General features: G+C 40.8%; 1 protein-coding gene across 2 annotated transcripts; it reads left to right on the top strand.

Moving 5' to 3' along the window:
* Positions 1-3,264: 3,264 nt before the first annotated feature.
* Positions 3,265-14,543, top strand: LOC306706237 (AP-1 complex subunit mu-1). 2 transcript variants are annotated; one of them, XM_079173226.1, is made up of 12 exons: positions 3,265-3,414; positions 4,524-4,680; positions 4,809-4,876; positions 5,005-5,135; positions 5,745-5,892; positions 6,084-6,210; positions 6,518-6,657; positions 7,966-8,037; positions 8,340-8,498; positions 8,733-8,858; positions 13,222-13,297; positions 13,705-14,543. In XM_079173226.1, exons 1-12 carry the CDS (start codon positions 3,373-3,375, stop codon positions 13,725-13,727), a joined length of 1,269 nt encoding a protein of 422 aa, XP_079029352.1. In that variant the 5' UTR covers positions 3,265-3,372; the 3' UTR covers positions 13,728-14,543. The 2 variants fall into 2 exon arrangements, with proteins under 2 accessions (XP_079029352.1, XP_079029351.1); XM_079173225.1 differs by having other exon boundaries at positions 6,515-6,657.
* The last annotated feature ends 4,247 nt before the right edge of the window (positions 14,544-18,790 follow it).

Raw genomic sequence — 18,790 nt, 5'->3', positions numbered from 1 at the left:
AACTGCAGCCTTTTTGGCATAAGTTTATGAAATTGGTGTTAGTTTGATAGCTTTACAACCCTGAGTTCAACACAAGCTGACATCACGACAATGTGACTGTGTGCCTTACTTGGTCTGTCAGGGTGTTGGCTGCACACAGTGTTAGGATAACAGATTGCTCAGATACAGTTCTGACAATTTAATGGAACAAATATTGATTTTGGAAGTGTTTTAGTGATGCTTTCTTTTAATAAAAGTATTCTTGGGTTGTATAGTGAGCAGGAGGTTTGGAGCCGAACCGGGAGAGGAGAACAGAGAGAGGAGGTATAAGGCAGAGAGAAATAGAGACGGAGTGGATCAGATGCAGAGTGAGAGAAATCAGAACCCTCCCACAGGAAACCGAGCTAAACTCCTCTTCTCCTTGTATGGTAAAAACTCCCCCAAAAGCAACAGGATCGCCTTGGGAGTAGAGTCAAAGTCCTGCTAAGTATAAATCACAAAGTCATGGGAATAGTGGAACAGATTAGAGTGTATATGAACGCTACCATGAAGAATTCAAACTAGTAGTTTTAAGGAGCCTTAAGTGCTTGATGTCATGCAAGGGATATGTGGACATTGACGCTACAGTTCTGGGTTAAATGTCCCCACCGATAACTTTTACTAACTGAAAACATATTTTTTGCAGTAATCAGTCCAAGGCAACAATAATGAACGACTAATACTCCTAAAGTTTGCTGTGGCAACACCTCATGTGACTTATCAAGTATGTTACACCCGTGTGATCATAGTGTACTGAGACAAGCCCATTCTGCAACAGTAAACATGTCAGCTCTGCGGCTTCTGTACAAACATGTCTTTATACGCAGCCGACATCCAGAGATCCCCACCTACAGCCCCAAACACAAACACTGTGTATAGCGTATTGAAGTAGCTGAGGGAAGTGGCAATCTGTTATATTTGGCTCTGTAACTCAGTCCAGTTGTATCTTTGACTTCTGACAATGTCTCGACTCCATCTTACCAGCCAAGGGATCAGAGATCTGTCACTTTAATGAGGCACAGTTGTCTCACACAAGCTCAGCGCTGAAAGGCGTTTCACACCAAGAGGGGGAAAAAAATTATTACCGTCCCTGCTTCAGTTGCCTCTGTTTTTAACTTTATCAAATGTCAATGTTTCATACTGTGCATTTTCCAAAACTGTTCATTCACACATCACACGTATCTCTGCTATCGGTTCACATCTCAATCTCCATCATACACTGAGGTGTAAAGTACCAGCTGCTTGTTAGTTTACTTGAGCAGGCTTTTAAACCTAAGTTATTTTAATGTTAAGCCTGTACTACCTCAATAGATTCTCTAGTAGCTTTGTGTATTATCACATAGTGACATATTCATAAGTGGTATATTTTTAGATGTATGAAGCAGCAATGCCTCTCAGTATTTGTTGCTTGGCTGCCATTTAAGACTTGCAGTGTGTGAGATGATCAACTTCATTTCAGTATGACGTTAAAGAACTGTCTCTTGTGACAGTGAAGACTTGCAGAAACTTAGAGCAGTTGAATGAAAATCTGAGTTCAGCTTTAGTGAAGCTAGACACATATTTGCACCATTGCAATGGAAAATACATAATGATTGTCTGGTTATGCAAGATTCACCATCCGACCACCCAACTAATGACACTATATGACCAAAAGTATGTGAACATGCTCGTCAATGTACTTTTGTGTTGTTTTTCCACAATAAATAAGGACACAAAATCAAAACATAACAGATATACCAATAAAAACACAGAATAAAAGAAAAAGAAACATGATGATCATGGTCATCCTGTCATGCATAAGCTACATTTCTTCATCAGAAAGTACAGAGTTGGTTGGGTGACTTGGTTTTCCAGGTAGTTCATGCAGCGCTTTTTCAAATGTCTGTTTCTGGCCTTTAGTAGCATACGTCAGTATTTCCATTGCAAGGCAGCCATTGATTATTAGTTGGTGCTTCAGATTTCTTCCATTGAAGAGCTGTAAAATACTTTGCCAATAGCATTCAAAAACTGAGCAGTTTTACCTCTGATTTTGGTAGTTTCATATCATCAGAAAAGAGACCTTATGTGCAAAGACATGGACAGAGAGGTAATGTACGGAAACAATATTAGGTACCCAGAGAATATGCATCTCCTGGCGCTTCCACATGCAGTGTACCAAATATCTCCTCCTCTGAGACACATTTGACACAAGTCTCTGGATTTTTTTCCATTAATTTTGTGTAAAATAATCTAGTGTTCTTGTAGTCTGGGACCATTTTTCACGGCCTTGACCTTTTAGTTGCAATAAATGGAAATCTTAGTACTACAGCATACAATTATATATGAGACAATAGTGAGCTTTGTGGGAAGTGTTTGCATTGCAGTTTCATCAAAACATTTGAAAATGGTACTATTGTTCATTATGTGACAAGAGCTGTTTTACCCTAAACATTGGTAGCAGTGAAAGTTGTCTAGTGCAGATCAACCATTCAACCAGCAGAGGGAACTACAGGATGAAAACAAGGTTGATGACAGAAAGAAGCAGGTCTGTGTAACATGGCTCAGAAACCATGGAAGCTTCAAAGAGCGTGTTTACATGGAAGAAATGCAAACTCTGGATTTATAATGGTCTTGGTCAAATGTAATCTATTTCTGATGAGTGCATTGTCTTCTAAAAATCTGAATAAATGAACATTGCATTTCTCCATGCACACATTATCTAACACATTTTACACACACTTTACTACAAAAGATGATATAAGGACAATTTAATAATCCATGTCCATTACCAAACTCAATTTTGTTGTATCACTACAATGACAATAAAAACCTCTTTATCTTATCATTATCTTTATTCCATATTCCATAGAAATAGGATGAGACTAAAACATGGGCACGGGCTTATAGTTTCTGTACTGTTGTCAGGTTAACAACAGGAGAACAGGTGACATGTTGCATCCATCAGTGACCTTGTTGCACAGGTTTATACGCAGAAAAACACTTTAAATTGTCACACAAAGCAAAGATAATTGAACATTTACGTGATTTAACCTGATGCACGCTCAATAAAACAAAACGTTTTTATGTGTATCAAGATACCAGCCATTATCCCCATTCATTCACAAATAAATACGTCTATTAAATGGTATTGGAACTGCTCTGGAGCACTAACAGTACACCCTCCGGGCCACAGGGGGCGCTCGTCAGATGCCCGGATGGTGTGAGAAACCATACAGGGAAGGGTTGCTTTCCTCCCTTTACAGTATTATGAATGAAAGTCTGTTCTTTGATTTTAGCCCCGAAGTAGTTATTATCAAACGTTATCAATAAGCTGCTGATACGGAGCTGAACTAAGCTCGTGTAGATTAGTTCAAGATGTCTGCGAGTGCGGTGTATGTCTTGGATTTAAAAGGAAAGGTAAGATATCGCTACGTTGCTAAACTGGCTTTTAGCCTAGCTAGCATCTCTGCTAACACATTCTTCGCTGACAGATCACGATGTGGTTTAATCTGCAGTAGAGCAGCTATGGCATCGGCATTGCTTGATATGCGATGTCAAGGTTTTGGCCTTTAATTTAAGCCAGTAAAGCGCTCAAGGAGGTCAGATTCATGTGACGGTTTAACAGGAAATCAGTAGGCCACGTAGCGACAGGAAAAACAAAACAGGTGACCAGCTGTTAGCAGCAGGGACATGTCAACGGTGGCCAAAACTCCCTTCACAAGTCTACAGTTTAACGGCTGTTTGCTTAGATGCAAGGCGTTACATACAGTTTACGATGCTCCTACAACCTACTTTAGCCCTTGTGCGTCTTCTGGTAAATACTGCGTAAAAGTGTAGTAATTGAGATGCATTTACATCCAGAAAAATCACGTTTGACAGCTGTTTGTTGCTACCACGCACAGATGTTTCAGTTTACAAATAGGTAACAGGTGCATCAGGAGACAAGGCAGCTGCTTGTTTGACAAATTGCAATATTGTAAAGATGTTTGCATGTTCTATCTAAATATAGCATTTCATCATGGATGAGTAAAGATGATTACAAATGAATGAACCCATATGACAATATGTTTAATTGACTGTATTATAAACTTCACCCATTGGTAACTGACAACTAACATTTTAATAACTATTTCATTCATAACTATGTACCCTTGAAAGGCTCCAACAGTACTGCAGATGTTTTTTGTGATCACTTTTTGATTGATTTTCAAGTAATGCATTAAAAATCAACAATAATTTCAATGAAAAACAGGACACAATTTAAGAGGAAATGTGTATATACATATATATATATATATATATATATATATACACATACATATATATGCACATATACATACATACACATATATATATATACTGTATATATTATATACATATACATACGCATAGTAATACATAATAAATAATAGTAATAGTAAATCAAAAATATATAAATAAAGTACTGTAAAATAGTACTGCAGATGTTTCTAACATTGAGTCGGATCGATTTTGCAAGCTAAACAAATACGATCTGTTCCTTTCAGGTCCTCGTGTGCCGAAATTACCGGGGAGATGTGGACATGTCGGAGATCGAGCACTTCATGACCCTTCTGATGGACAAAGAGGAGGAGGGGACCCTCTCTCCAATCCTGTCCCATGGGGGAGTTCGTTTCATGTGGATCAAACACAATAACCTCTACTGTATCCTCCACTCTGTGTTATTGTACTCAACCAGCTGGTCAGCATTTGGTATTATGTCTCGTGTGCCGCTGTGATGCTTGTATTTTTTCAACTCTTGTAGCTAAAATTCTTAACACACATCACACCAGTGGTTGCAACATCCAAGAAAAATGCCAGCGTCTCGCTGGTCTTCTCCTTCTTGTACAAAATTGTCCAGGTGGGACTGAACTCTTTTTCACCGTCTACAGCAGAATTAGACAGTAAACGGCACCAACAAAGCCGTGTGTACGTGATGTTTATAGTGACGGACAAATAGGAATATAAAACAGAAGTTGTGTTTTTCAGGTGTTTTCAGAGTATTTCAAAGAATTGGAGGAAGAGAGCATCAGAGATAACTTTGTCATCATATACGAGCTGATGGACGAGCTGATGGATTTTGGCTATCCTCAGACTACCGACAGCAAAATTCTGCAGGAGTGAGTTTCTTCTTCTTTAGTCTCACTGCAGTTAACTTTGTATACATTCTTTACAGATGCAACTAATGAGTACTCCCATTATTGATCCATAAAATATAAATATTCTGGCAATGAAAGAAGATTTAATGTTTGGTATTTCTACCTGATAATCAACTTTGGTGATTTTATGACATTGTCAATTGTTGATTGTTCTTTAAGTGGCAATATTCAGAATGACATTTCCTCCTGTTTTCACCACTCAGTTTAGCACACGGAATTGAACCAGCTGTCTGATGTAACGTTTTTGTTATTCTTTGGTTGTTGTGTTCATCAGGTTTCACGGATTGTCATTTCTATAAGTCAAAGTGAGTTTAGTGTCCTCACCATAAAGTACTGCAAATGACCGTTTAAACGTACGTGACTTGTCTGTGCTTGCTGCATGTAGTACGCTAACTCTGGATTTCCCCCGAGTGTCGTGAGGAAGGACAGTCAGACGATCCTCCCTCAGTAACCATAAGAGTCTCTGCTTGTCTTTGATGCTTTCGGGGGAACCCGCCTCCGCAGACAGTTGATTTTCCCTTTCCTTTGTCTTGCCTCTGTGTTTACATTTCTTTTTTTTTTGTCTTTCAGATACATAACCCAGGAGGGGCACAAGCTAGACACTGGCGCCCCGCGACCCCCCGCCACGGTCACCAATGCTGTCTCCTGGAGGTCGGAGGGCATCAAGTACAGGAAGAATGAGGTCTTCCTGGACGTCATTGAGTCAGTCAACCTCCTGGTAGGAACTCCTTGTTTTAGAAGCGCTGTGTTGCTCAAGGAATGCCAGTCACAGTGCTTGTAAACTTCCTCCCTGTGTGCGTCACGACATTATGCTATATTTTCTGTGGGCTGCTGTGAGAGCGCTCTTTAAATAGCCAATGCTTTCTATGACGGCGTTCTCTGTAACACTTTTTTTGCTCTATGTTTCAGGTTAGTGCCAATGGTAATGTTCTACGTAGTGAGATCGTTGGCTCCATTAAGATGCGTGTCTTCCTGTCTGGAATGCCTGAGTTGCGGCTTGGCCTGAACGACAAGGTTCTGTTTGAAAACACTGGAAGTGAGTCCTCTCTTATAACAGACTTCGGTTATTTTGTGTGAACAAATGATTCGAGCTGGGTGACGAGCTGCCTGACGGACGATTTGATGATAATACATTTCCCTTTCAAACTATACAAGTGTGAAAATTAGACTATTCTTCCTGGCGCTCATATCTATCACCTCATACTTATCAGAGAAAAACATAAAAGTTATCTACGAATGCAATTTGACCTCGCCCTGATTTATACCAGTTAATGCAGTGCAGGTACGCTCGTGTCTCTCTTTTTTCTTCTTTTCATTTCATCTCTTGTTTTTTCATGGAGGAGGAAAGAGTAAATCCGTAGAGCTGGAAGATGTGAAGTTTCACCAGTGTGTCCGTCTGTCTCGCTTTGAGAACGACCGCACCATCTCCTTCATTCCTCCCGATGGAGAGTTTGAGCTCATGTCCTACCGCCTCAACACTCACGTGAGTACTGTAGATCTATCAGCGGGGTCTGGTGGTCCGATAAACTGACCCCTAACAAGAGGAAGGGTGTCAAATTTACGCTTGCCAAGCGCCAAATCCCACCACACTTGCTGGTTAATTTTCTGAGATGATATCAGTTTTTAGTTCCTTGGGTTCCAGTAGCCTTTTTCGACTTTGCATGTTGCATATCAACCAATGAATCCGCTGTAGGAATTACAGGCAGACAATGTATTTGGAATCATAATGAAGCAGCCCACCACAATAACTCCTGGTGCTCTTAACGGCCAGTCTCCCCCTAGTTGCAGGTTAATATTTACAAAACTGTAAATCCTAGAGAAAGCTTGAAGGCTTATATTTAGCAAAGGTGTTTACAACAACTTCTTTGGGAGGCACAGTCAGTGCCAGCAATTGCTCAAATTGGGAGGCTGAATTGCTTCATCATCAACCGAACCAAGATCATTTCAAATACCAAAAACATAATCCGTGGAGAATCATATGGAAGGAGGACAGGGGGAGGATTTAGGAACTCACTTAAGGTTAAGAACATTTAAAGTGACCTTAAATTCTCAATACAAGTTTCACAATAGAAGTGCCAGTAAGCTTGTGGGAAAGGAAGTAGCACAGTGGAGCAGAGGTCTCTCCAGTTTGTAGCTACTAGGGGTCAAACTTGAAACTTCTAGAGTGGCACATTACTCAATCATACCTGTCATACCTCCTCCTTCCCCAAATTCACCCCAATTTCATATATAAAAGTATCGCTCAGTGTGTATCTTGGTCTCAAATTAAAAAAAAGACTAAAATAGGGGATCAAGATTGTTTTCATGTTCAAACATTTTGTGCCTCATTATCTTCTGATCGGCTGATATATCTTTATCTGATTTCTTTTTTTTAAACTCCCTAGCATCTGCCGGGCTATATACTATATATATGTTTAATAAGAAACATGTTGCATAACGACACAGGGTGTCAAGTAGCCCCCCTCCTCCCCAAGTTTTGCGCAATCTGTGTCTTTCCCTTGATTTCCTCTGCGACTCTGAGAGCACACAGCACTGACTTCACACAATGCAAAGTTTGAGTTTATGACTTTTCAGTTGTTTTTGTTGGTAGTAAATGTATGTATGCCTACAAATGCATGTCCTATTCTTAAACGTTTAATGTTGGTTCTTGTTTCAGTAATATCTGCTCTCCACCAGGTGGTGACTGCGTCACATGTTGTTATTTAAGCGGACATGTTCAGTGTAATAGAGCCTGTTCAAGATGAATTTGATAGTGGGTAAAATGTTTTTTTTAATTTTTTTTATTTCTCAGGTGAAGCCCTTAATCTGGATTGAATCTGTCATCGAGAAGCACTCCCACAGCCGGATCGAGTACATGATCAAGGTAGGTCACTTTTGCACTCGTCATCCATAGCAACATTGTTGTTGTTGTCAAATCTGGTTCCCATAGTTTATTCTTAAAGTAAAAAGTAAGAAAGAAACATTTGATTTGACGGTAATGCACTTCAGCCCGACTCAAAGTATGTGAACCATCACATCAGGGTATCAGAATTGGTTTTTCTGGGACTTAGTTGTTGCTTATGTTGTGTATCTAGTCTTCACGTGAGGCAAACCTTATTTAATACCGTCATCAAGCTTTGGTTTGATGACTGTTAAAACTGGACCTGCTTGTTTTTCTCGTCTCAGGCGAAGAGTCAGTTCAAAAGGCGCTCCACAGCCAACAACGTGGAGATCCACATTCCTGTGCCAACGGATGCTGACTCACCCAAATTCAAGACCACAGTGGGCAGCGTGAAGTGGGTGCCCGAGAACAGCGAGATCGTCTGGTCCATCAAGTCCTTCCCTGTGAGCTTAAATCCTGACTCATGAGTGTCGTGCAGATGTTAAAAAGCGATTGCGTGATCTTACGTTTGGGTTTTAAATAATGCAAGATGTTGTGTTGCAATTTGCTTGTGTTTCTCAACTGACTCTTGTTATGGTGGGTTAGTTCTGTGCTATAGATAATGTTTATGATAACTTAGCAGTAGAATATCAAGTGTAAGTTTTGTGTGAATGAATCGGCGTTGTGTTTTCTCACAGGGTGGAAAAGAGTATTTGATGCGCGCCCACTTCGGTCTGCCGAGTGTAGAGGCTGAAGACAAGGAGGGGAAGCCACCAATTAGTGTCAAGTTTGAGATCCCATACTTCACCACCTCAGGCATCCAGGTACTCTGTCTAACAGTCTTTGCATATAGTTCCACAAGTAATTTGTTCAAGCTTCTTGCAGGAGCAAGAGGGTACAGGTAGAATAAGCCGAAACTCAAATTGGATAGAAAATACGAGTTTTAATTTAACAGGAAAATACACTAAATCTGTTTACAGTTCGAACTGTGTTTATCATTCCTCTTTAGTAAACCATCTGGGAGCAGGTTCAAGCAAATGCCGCAGTTTATCTGCACCTGCTGTGTGATTATCGCCCAGTGTACATGCATGCGTAGTCCACATATCTTGCGGTGCTCGGTTGTTTCCCTGTAAACCTGGATTTAGAATTTATAGTACGGAGCAACGTCTCTCTTATAAACTCTCTCTCTAGAGCAGGAATTCAAACAATTCATATTTGACCTGTTTTTGTCCAGAGGGGGCAGTACGGCAGCACTGTTGAACTGTGAGACTCTTTTTTTTTTTGTGGTAGAGAAAATGTCTACAGTTGAACAAACCAGAAAGCAACTGCTCATCAACTTGGACTGAGCCCTCTGCCCTCATGTTAATCACAGTGATAGAAAATGTCATTCTTAGTTACAGGTGAGTAGATTCATTGGAATTTGATTGTGATTCCCATGAAAATGAGAGAGGAGGTAATGTTTTTCCTTCATGTTTGAATAAAAACTTGCTGACCACAGACTTACACAGATGGGCTAAACTCTCTGTATACTCCCAGTGGTCCTGTGATCATATGTGTCGCATTACAGCAACACAAACGTATGTTTCTCCATGTCTGGATGTGAGGAAACAATGGCAACTTGACAAACTCCATTTGAAAATAGAAGTGTTCCACTTCAGTGTTAAATCAACCAGAGCTCAACTCACATTGTGCTTCATCGTCTGAAGCAATAACTTTTGAATTTCAATATTTTCAACTGAGGTTTAAACCAGAAGTTGTAAAATACCGGTGCATTCATTTAAATGCTGGTTTTCTAAAGACATAGGACAAGTTATCAACGCCACTGCTGTTCAGAGCTTTCATGTGATGGATGCTTTATTGAGCAGTAATTCGTTCTTAAAACAGTATTTCCTTCAGACTGTATATAAACGTCCTATTCACAATATTACTTTTATAGCAATCTTATTTTTAATATTAAGCTCGTTGATCAAGCTCAGCTAATGTGGGGCCTGAATCTCTCCTTCTTACACTTCTCTTTGCTTCTTGACTTTTAACACTGCTTTCTGTTTGATTCAAATTAAAAGAGCTGAGTGGTCATATGTTCCAGCTTCTCCACATTTCCTATGATAGTCAATAAAACCGTACTAAGCTGTATGGACATCATTATGCAGCCCACTCGGAAACGAGAAGCTTGAGCCCACGATAATTGAAATATGTGATACTTTTAATTGGGGTGGTTTTGGCAGCACAAGAATGCTTGCCATTTTCCAAGGTAATGTGGCAGCTGAAAGATGTAATCTTCTTTTCCTTCCTTCCTTTCACATCTTTGCCAATCCACAAATGAACAGATGCTTGAATGAAAGGAAGCGCATCAAGTCATTGTGCAGCGAAAAAACAGGTGTTGAGATGCTTTGCATATCCATGAAATAGAGATAATGGATAGAGATTACTCCATTGCTGCTTGTGGCTTTAATTTGTAATGTTATTTATAAAAATGATTGTCCAACAACAACGTTCCTTTGGGCTCGAACAAAAGTCTTTTTTTTTTTTACGATAAGCCTCTATCGTACGGTTGAAACGTGCATAGATGGTAAACATGTGCTTTATTTACAGTGAAAGTGCACTTTCAATAATCCACTTCTTTTTATGGACCATAGCAATGTGTAAAATATGTTACACACAACATACGCATGAATCATTGAATAAGTAGAATTAAAAAAAAGTAACTAAAGGTAATAGAAAAACAACCAAAAGTCACATAATACACAGTGCAACTAGATCAGACTAGCTCATCTGTTTGGTTGATGGATCCTCTTTGTGGTGTTCTACAAACCGTTGTTGGCTTGTATTCAAACACAATGTGTATTTATATACAGTGTGTGTGTATATATATATATATATATCACAGTGATATATTCACTTAAACAAATTTAGAATATAAAATGTACTATATTCACACTTAATAATCAGAAAACTTTGTATTTCTAGGCAACAATTCTTAGCCGTACTACCTTAACGATAATTGGACATCTCAACTGATTGATTGATTGAGCACATTTTTAGTTTTTTTTAAATAGCAAAAAGTGACCTGTTGAGTTATTCATTTACATACGCCTGGAGCTAAACTTAATAAAAGCAAAGGACTAGTACTGGAAACCGCCGTGCACCCTGGGGATATTGTTTTACGGGGAGGAGGGCTAACATACTTGAACATACTTTAAATGAGTGCTAAATGGTTTTCAGGGTAATCTTTTCAAGAAGACGTGACATGTCAACTACATAACCGAAACTTGTTTGAGAAGTTAAAAGCGATTTAGGAATCCGTCTACAATATTGGTGCTTTAGTTGTAGCAGTTTACCAGTTCCCAAAATTGTTGAACCAAAAGCTTAAAAAAACGCCTTGCTCAGCGTTTGCAATCACTCTGTGGTGCACCCACCCATCTCAAAGGCAACTTATGAAGAGCCATATTCCCATCGAACTCTCGTGTCAGGCCAGTGACCTTTTCCTTATTACAGGGCACCAGCAGACTGGGTCTCAGACTCTAATGCAGCCAGGAACACCACTCTCTACGTGTGAGAAGAGGCTGTGAAGCTTAATTAGACACATGTAAATATCAAAGCATGAGAAAGTTCCTCTTAACTCGACCACTAAGTGTAGGGGAGAGCACATGTGAAGTGTGTATGATGCACGTAACTGCACCTTATAAATGTAACTAGAAATGGAGTAACCCCACACTTTGGCCGAGTGGCAATAACAGCAGAAGTGTCGCTGCGTTTCTAAACGTCCCGTCTTTAGGTGATGCCGAGGGAACGTTGGCAGATGCATTTTGGGCCGTCGCTTCTACCAAAAGCCTGATGGATCCAGACCACACATGTAGTCTGTACTTACCAAACGAGATACAACAAACATCCTCCTTTTCCCTTCTCATCTTACAACCCATAATGATATTTTGCGGAGGATTGCTTTTGATGCCGTTTTGCTGACTGCGTACCCACGGTCAGACCGACTGCATGTTTGGCTGCCGGGGTTCAGGGAGAAGTGCTGTGCTGGGCAGACTCGGTGATCCCGCGTCCACATGTTTGTCGTCATGCGTCTGGTGTCCGAGGCTCTCTCTCTCTCTCTCTCTCTCTCTCTCTCTCTCTCTCTCTCTCTCTCTCTCTCTCTCTCTCTCTCTCTCTCTCTTTCTCTCTTTATCGCTCTGTCTATCTGACCTCACTGTGTAGTGGAAGGTAATAACAAGGCGGCCCCTACCGAGGCCTTACCAGAGGCCCGCCGCCACTCGACCCACAAATTCCTGCCCTGTCTGTCCAGCTTTTGGCTGGGAACGGGCATGACGGAGACATGGTGGCAGGGCAACGTCTCCCAGAGAGGGGTCATGTCAGGCCTTTAGGTGACCGCTCTCATCCCTGCTAATTGTGAAGAGGACAGAACCGAATGTTTGTGTGAAAGGTATTACTTCTGTAATATTTGTAATAGCAGTGACAGATACTCATTGCTACCACAAGGTGAATTGATATACCACAGAGACGTGAATTCTCAATGTCATTGTGGTTGAATTGTGATATAAATGATGTCCATAATGCATGGAAAGTAATATTTCATAACTTATGAAGAAAAAACGATGCGCGATCATGTTCGGTGATGGACGCGATGACATGGTATTTTTAGAGTGTTTTCTCGAAAAATCAGCTCTGTTGTAACACTGGTCTGGTGAAATATCAGTTAATGGCTTGTGAAAGTTGTATCTTAATAATGCTGATGTGCATTTTTTTTCCCTCAGAGGCCTAAAAAAATACAGTTATGTAAATGAACTTAGTTTCCCTTGAAAGCTGTTCTGTATCTGCTTCCCTTCTCGCAGTGTGACTCATACTACTACTTCCTCATCATCAACACTACTCTTACTACAACTTGCAGCTCGCTACAAGCTTAAAGGAGCACGCCACTTAAAATGTGCGAATACTCGCTGTAGGTTTGAAAGGAGGCTCTGAAAAGTTTGTAGCTTTGCTCCTTTGCAGACGATGTAGGCACAACTGAGACTAAAAAAAATCTAAATACTGTTTAGAAATATTCATAAGAACTTCTCAAACCATAATGCACTTCCCCACTCTCTATGTGCATGCTGGGATGGGCTCCAGCCTGCATTGAGACCCTGCACAGGTTAAATTCAGACTGTGAAAAGACTCATTCACTTTGTTTTCCCTCAACAGGTGCGTTACCTGAAGATCATTGAGAAGAGCGGGTATCAGGCCCTGCCGTGGGTGCGCTACATCACCCAAAATGGAGGTAGGTTATGATTTCACTAATACTTGTGCAGAGTGCCCGTATCTGCAGCTCTTAGGCAACAGTTGGGCAATGCAGTGCAATGTGGTGGGAACCAGCCTTGAACTGATGCAGTTCTATGAAAAGGGGATACAGTGTAGAACATGAGGCAATGTGGCAACGTCCTGCGAAATGTGAGAAAGTGAACTTTTTTTTCTGTCGACCTTCCCTGATCTTCATACCGAAATTTCGAACGTTGCACATGTTGGTCTTTTTGCTAATGTTGCCACTAATTGCCAAACATCCTTATCTCATTTCCTTTGTATTCCATTCATTCTGGGTGGAAAGCATCAGCTGCCTCCACTTGATTTCTCTCCGATTCTCTCTTTTCTTTTGTCCATTTGATTACATTTGATCCATTTCCTCCTCAGATTACCAGCTCCGGACCCAGTAGGCAGCGCCTCAGCCGGCAGTAGGCAGGTGGAAATCAGAGGGGGCGGCGTGGAGAAGCTAATGCGCTGTCAATGGCAGGTGTCAGTCATGAGGCCAGAGGACTGTCTTTTTCTTTAGTTTTTGTATCTGTTGAAGTTATACTGATTTCTGATCAATGCAAATATTAGTTGGAGCCTTTAGTTAGGTAAGATTATCAAATGAAAAGTGATTTTGTTTTATTACCGTGTGGCTCCTAATGTGAGCGAGGCCAAGGATAGCAGGAGCAATGTTTACATCCAACACACATAGCGCAGAGATGTATACAATCGTATCACAATGGGTCAAATGGTTTAAAAGAGTATGTTACAATTCTCCTTTGAAGTTACTGTAATCACATCCTCGCAGGTTAATAACACACTCTCCGGTCAGTCTGAGTAGGATGTTTTTTTATATATGAAGCTGCTTTGTTCTGCCACAATTCCTATTTGTTGATTATGTGTATATATTTGTTACATGTTGATGAACTTCAGTGTTATTTGTTTGCTAATTGTAAATTGAAAAGCAAAGTTATCTGTCTCTTTATTTTTTGTAGTTTTATCACCTGTGATGCCATTGCTACATGCCAGAGCATTGCCCCCTCGGCTCCATGGCTGTTGTGCTTTTCATCAGTTTGACACCTCTGACATTCAGCTTTGCAGAAAACATGAAGTTTAAGTTGCACGATAAAAAGAATACCAATTGAAGATCCCTCTTTTCCAACCCGACACTCGTTTCCCTTTTCCCCGTCTGTAACCACACACCTTTTAAATCATTAAATGTCTATTTAGAGAAAACCGTTCCACCGGCTCCCTGCGTCATTTTGTTTGTGATGTCAGCGCAGTCATTACGGTGAGCTGACAAAAGCGTCATCTGCAGGCACCTGTCCCACAGACCAATGAGGAATGCTGAATGGAGGGGAAAACTCTGCAGAGGAGGGGGGGGGGGGGGTTTCCTGTATCAGGCTTGTGGGTGTACTTGGTTCTTTCCACCCCGTCCTGGAGGTCTTTTCAAACAGTGCGACCCTTAATACCCAGGGCCCGTGATATCATAGGCAATTGAGCGCCAGCACTCCGTAAACACGCAGGAGAGCAGGGAAGGATGTGACTCAAGCTGTGGTCAACGTTCACAGACATGCTAGAGAGAAACGTAGGATGGACCGGCACAGACTAGCTATTGTTCGTGCCAAGCCAGACTGCAGTGGTCCTGCATGAGGTCATTCCTTAAGTTTGTCCTGTAAGGGGACTGTGATACTTTGTGTTCATGTGACTCAAAGCAGGTGCTGAAGGTCCACGTCACCATATGACCTGTCATTTTTGAACTTGTCACATGATGGGCTTGATTCTATCGTTGGTGTTTTTTTTCTTCTTCATTAAATTCTTCTTAAAAGCACCTGTTTCTGTTGAAACACCTACAAAGCAGGTGTTCCTTGTCTGTGAACAAAATTCGACTCACTTTTTAAAAGAGAGAAAGCTATGTTATTTGGCAGCCAGTGTTCTCGATAGTCATCAAGTGTTAACCCGCCTGTAACCGAAACATGAAAGCTGCTAAAGTTATGTTCTTATCTTCAGCTATTTAGATCTTCTTGTTTTTCCCCACCAGCAGCACATTAACCTTTTTTTCTGAGATAACGTCTCAGATATTACAGTAACACGTCAACCAGCATTCTCCTGTCATACGTGAGACCGTGTGAGAAAAGAAGTCTGCAAATCTGCTGAATTTGGAGATAAGCGAAGTGAGTTTATTGAGCCTTTTTGCAGACTTGCAGACCTGATCTCTTGAGTGAGCGCCCGCATTAGAGTGCAGTCTGGAATGTGAATACTTGTCCTATCCAGCAGTGATCTGAATGACTGCATGAGGCTGGTAATAACACCTAGTCAGACCAGATTCCATTTTATCTCGTCTACATCAACCTCTTAACAGTCTGATGTTAGGAGAGCTTTGGTTCTGGATCAAATACAGACATTTTTACAGGATTGTGCATTCATGTAGACACTTTAACTACATGATAATTTAAGATTCTCTAACATAAAATCCCCGCAGCACAGCTGTTGGTAGAGCAAACTTACTCTTCTCCCTCGCTGGGGAACAGTCTCTGTGATACTTGGCAGAGCATGTGAATATACTGTTTGGCACATGATGAGAACGTTGCATTCATGAGGCAAATCCAACCTCTGGGGAGTCAGGGGAGACACCTCATGTTGCAAGATTGCTTACAGAAGTTACAGGAAAACATGAGTATCCTTTTTATGTTCACACATATTTAACATTAACTATCTTATCTAACATTAACCGCAGGGTTATAATATGTTTCTCAGAAGCACAGGTTCCTCATTTTTGTTAAAATGGTGTGAGATTATGAGAAAAGCTGTTCTTTACTCGGGTAAAAGTAGCAATGCGGCCATATAAATATACACTGTTACAAGTTAAAGTCCTGCATTCACAATGTTATTTAAGTTCACGTTTGAGCAGCAAAATGTACTTAAAGTATCAAAAGTAAAATCACTCATTATGTAGCAGAATAGCTTCTTTCAGTGTTATATGATCATGTATTCATTTTTGAAATACGATTAAATATAATTATTTTACCTACTTTATGTACAGTGTTTATTTAATCAACGTATACGTTTTGTATCTAAACAGATCCAAAAGCAGAAACAGAAGAAAAAAAGTTTTCTTTGGATCGTGCCATTTTCAATTTTACACAAATATTTAAAAAATAGTCACAAGCTTCCGTCAATGCACTGTATTTTATCATTTCATGGTATTTAAAATGACAGCGTTGTCGTTAACTGAACTTCATTAGCTCTGGAATTCATAGTTTGGAAAATGTTATAATATTGCTTGTAAAAGAATCACAGGATAACTTCAAGGAAATAAAGTGCTTTTGCATTAACCTCAGGGTTAAATAAGTCAAATGTACCTTTAACCTGCAAAATAAATGAACCCTGTGACACATACAGCACAACTAAGGCGAACAGGTAAATGAAATACAAGCTTCACCTTTCCCCTCGTGGAGTTATTTGGTTGCCGTGCCAACACACCATTGTTGCTGATTTTATGGCAGAGGCCTCACTGTAGTTATTGTCGATGGAAAATAACTATGGTTACGCAACAGTGTGACGCAGCAACAGGTAGAGAGGTCTGACAGCGTGGCAGTGTCGACTTCAAACACAGGTGTGCCACGAGGAACCCCGTGTTTACCCACACACCGGAACCCCGGCGCCTAGCAACCGAGGGAAATCCTCTTGTGTCGCATCAGGACTGTGATCCCGGGCGTGACGTCAAGACAGGTCGTTCCCCTCTCTGGCACGCAAAGTGCCCCTATAATCACCGCCGCTGAGCCTCTCACCCTCAGTTGTGAAATACAAATACTTGAGTCACCGTCAGACAGTAACTGGAGAAAAGGTATTTCTCTCGGTGAGGGACTTCCTCCCACAGAAACCTGAAATAGTTGTTACACTTGAATAACACCAGGAGCTCGGTGTGTGGTCCGGCCTGGCTCTGCAGTAGGGTATTCCTCGAGTGTGGGGGGGAAATTTCCTTCGTCCTGTGTAGACTGTAGAACAATATTGGTCTAAAGAGCGCTGAGCTGAGCGTTCAACAGAGCTGGCCTTGAAACACTATTGTTAACCCTCGGTGCCTCCAGGCCACACATCGCTGACAGATACAGACCAGTGCAGGACTTCATTTTAGGTCAGTTACTCGTAGCGTCACGAGGTGAAAGTGCACATCCGGGTAAACATATGGCACCGTTGTTATATTTACCTACCATTAAGAGCTCTCATATAACAAGTGTTTTGTTATGTCTTTGCCTTGGAAACTGACTCATCAGCAGTGAGGTCCAAAGTCTGAAAGATCAGCAAGTACAGTAAAGCACGCACAATCTTATTATCAACCATATTATCAACCTCATTTCACAACACACATATTATTATGGACTACCAGAGCAATGCATCACAAAGTGGGGGTCGGACCCCCCAAGTGGTCCCAAGATTATTCACATAGGTCAGCAGATGATTAAAATAAATGTTAGACATTTTGTGAAATGCTCTTATTCACTTTCTTACAGATTGAGATTACAAGATCAAGATCACCCTCATGTCTTGTGGTTTTGAACCCAATTAGCATAGCTTTGCATAAAGACTGGAAAGTGGGGGACACAGCGAGCCTAAAGGTAACAAAATCCACCAAACGGAAGATCGGGAGTTTGATCCCCTCTGAGAGCCTCTAAAAATCTTTCAAACAAGACAAGCCTGTGAGTAATACATTTGAACTGCTCACAACTCATGGCCATAAACTGGGATGAGGGATCACAAGTAGACACTTCGAGGCTGCAACGATTATTTTCTCGATAAATTGTTTGGGCAATAAAATGTCCATTAAAATATCCCAGAGCCCATTGTGAGGGTCTTCAAATCGCTTGTTGTGTCAGAGTAACAGTAGCAAACCCAGAAATATTCTGTTTAATATCACAGAAAACAGAAAAATGCAGAAAATGCGTACAATTGAAAGGCTGGAACCAGCAAATGTATGGTAATATGGCTTAATCTGACTTTTTATTCAGCCTAACTTTCAGAGTTCTGTGTTTTATATTCCTGGAAAACTACCCTGGATACCGTCTTGGTATCCAAAACAAAAAAGGCACTCACCGCTCGCTGTCAGCGGATCGCTGTTTGTTTTGTCAGTTAGCAAACGTGTCCTCCTTTTACACTTATCCAAACTGAATGTCAATACAAGAGGCATAGCTTTCTAAATATGCCCCCGGTCGTTCTTTCTCTCTATATTTACATGCTTGTCTTTCCTCTGTGCTGTGGAGTTACAGTGCCACGACATGCCCGACGCTGCTGAAGGATTATGTGAAAATTACATATCTATAATGACGGTTCTGTACAACCTGAGGCAAAATCTACAGGCCAGTTTGAATCATGTTTTTCCTTTTGACAACTGTCTGTAATGGCGAGTAAACAACCCCCCACTAAACAAATATGGATGTGTCCGGCTTGTATGAGAAGGATGTCGTCTTGGAGAAAAAAAAGATGTCTTCCT

Source organism: Pholis gunnellus, assembly GCF_910591455.1.
Source record: "Pholis gunnellus genome assembly, chromosome: 14".
NCBI lineage: Eukaryota > Metazoa > Chordata > Actinopteri > Perciformes > Pholidae > Pholis > Pholis gunnellus.
The sequence above is the reverse complement of the archived record's forward strand: the minus strand, read 5'-3'. Positions and strand labels throughout refer to the sequence as shown.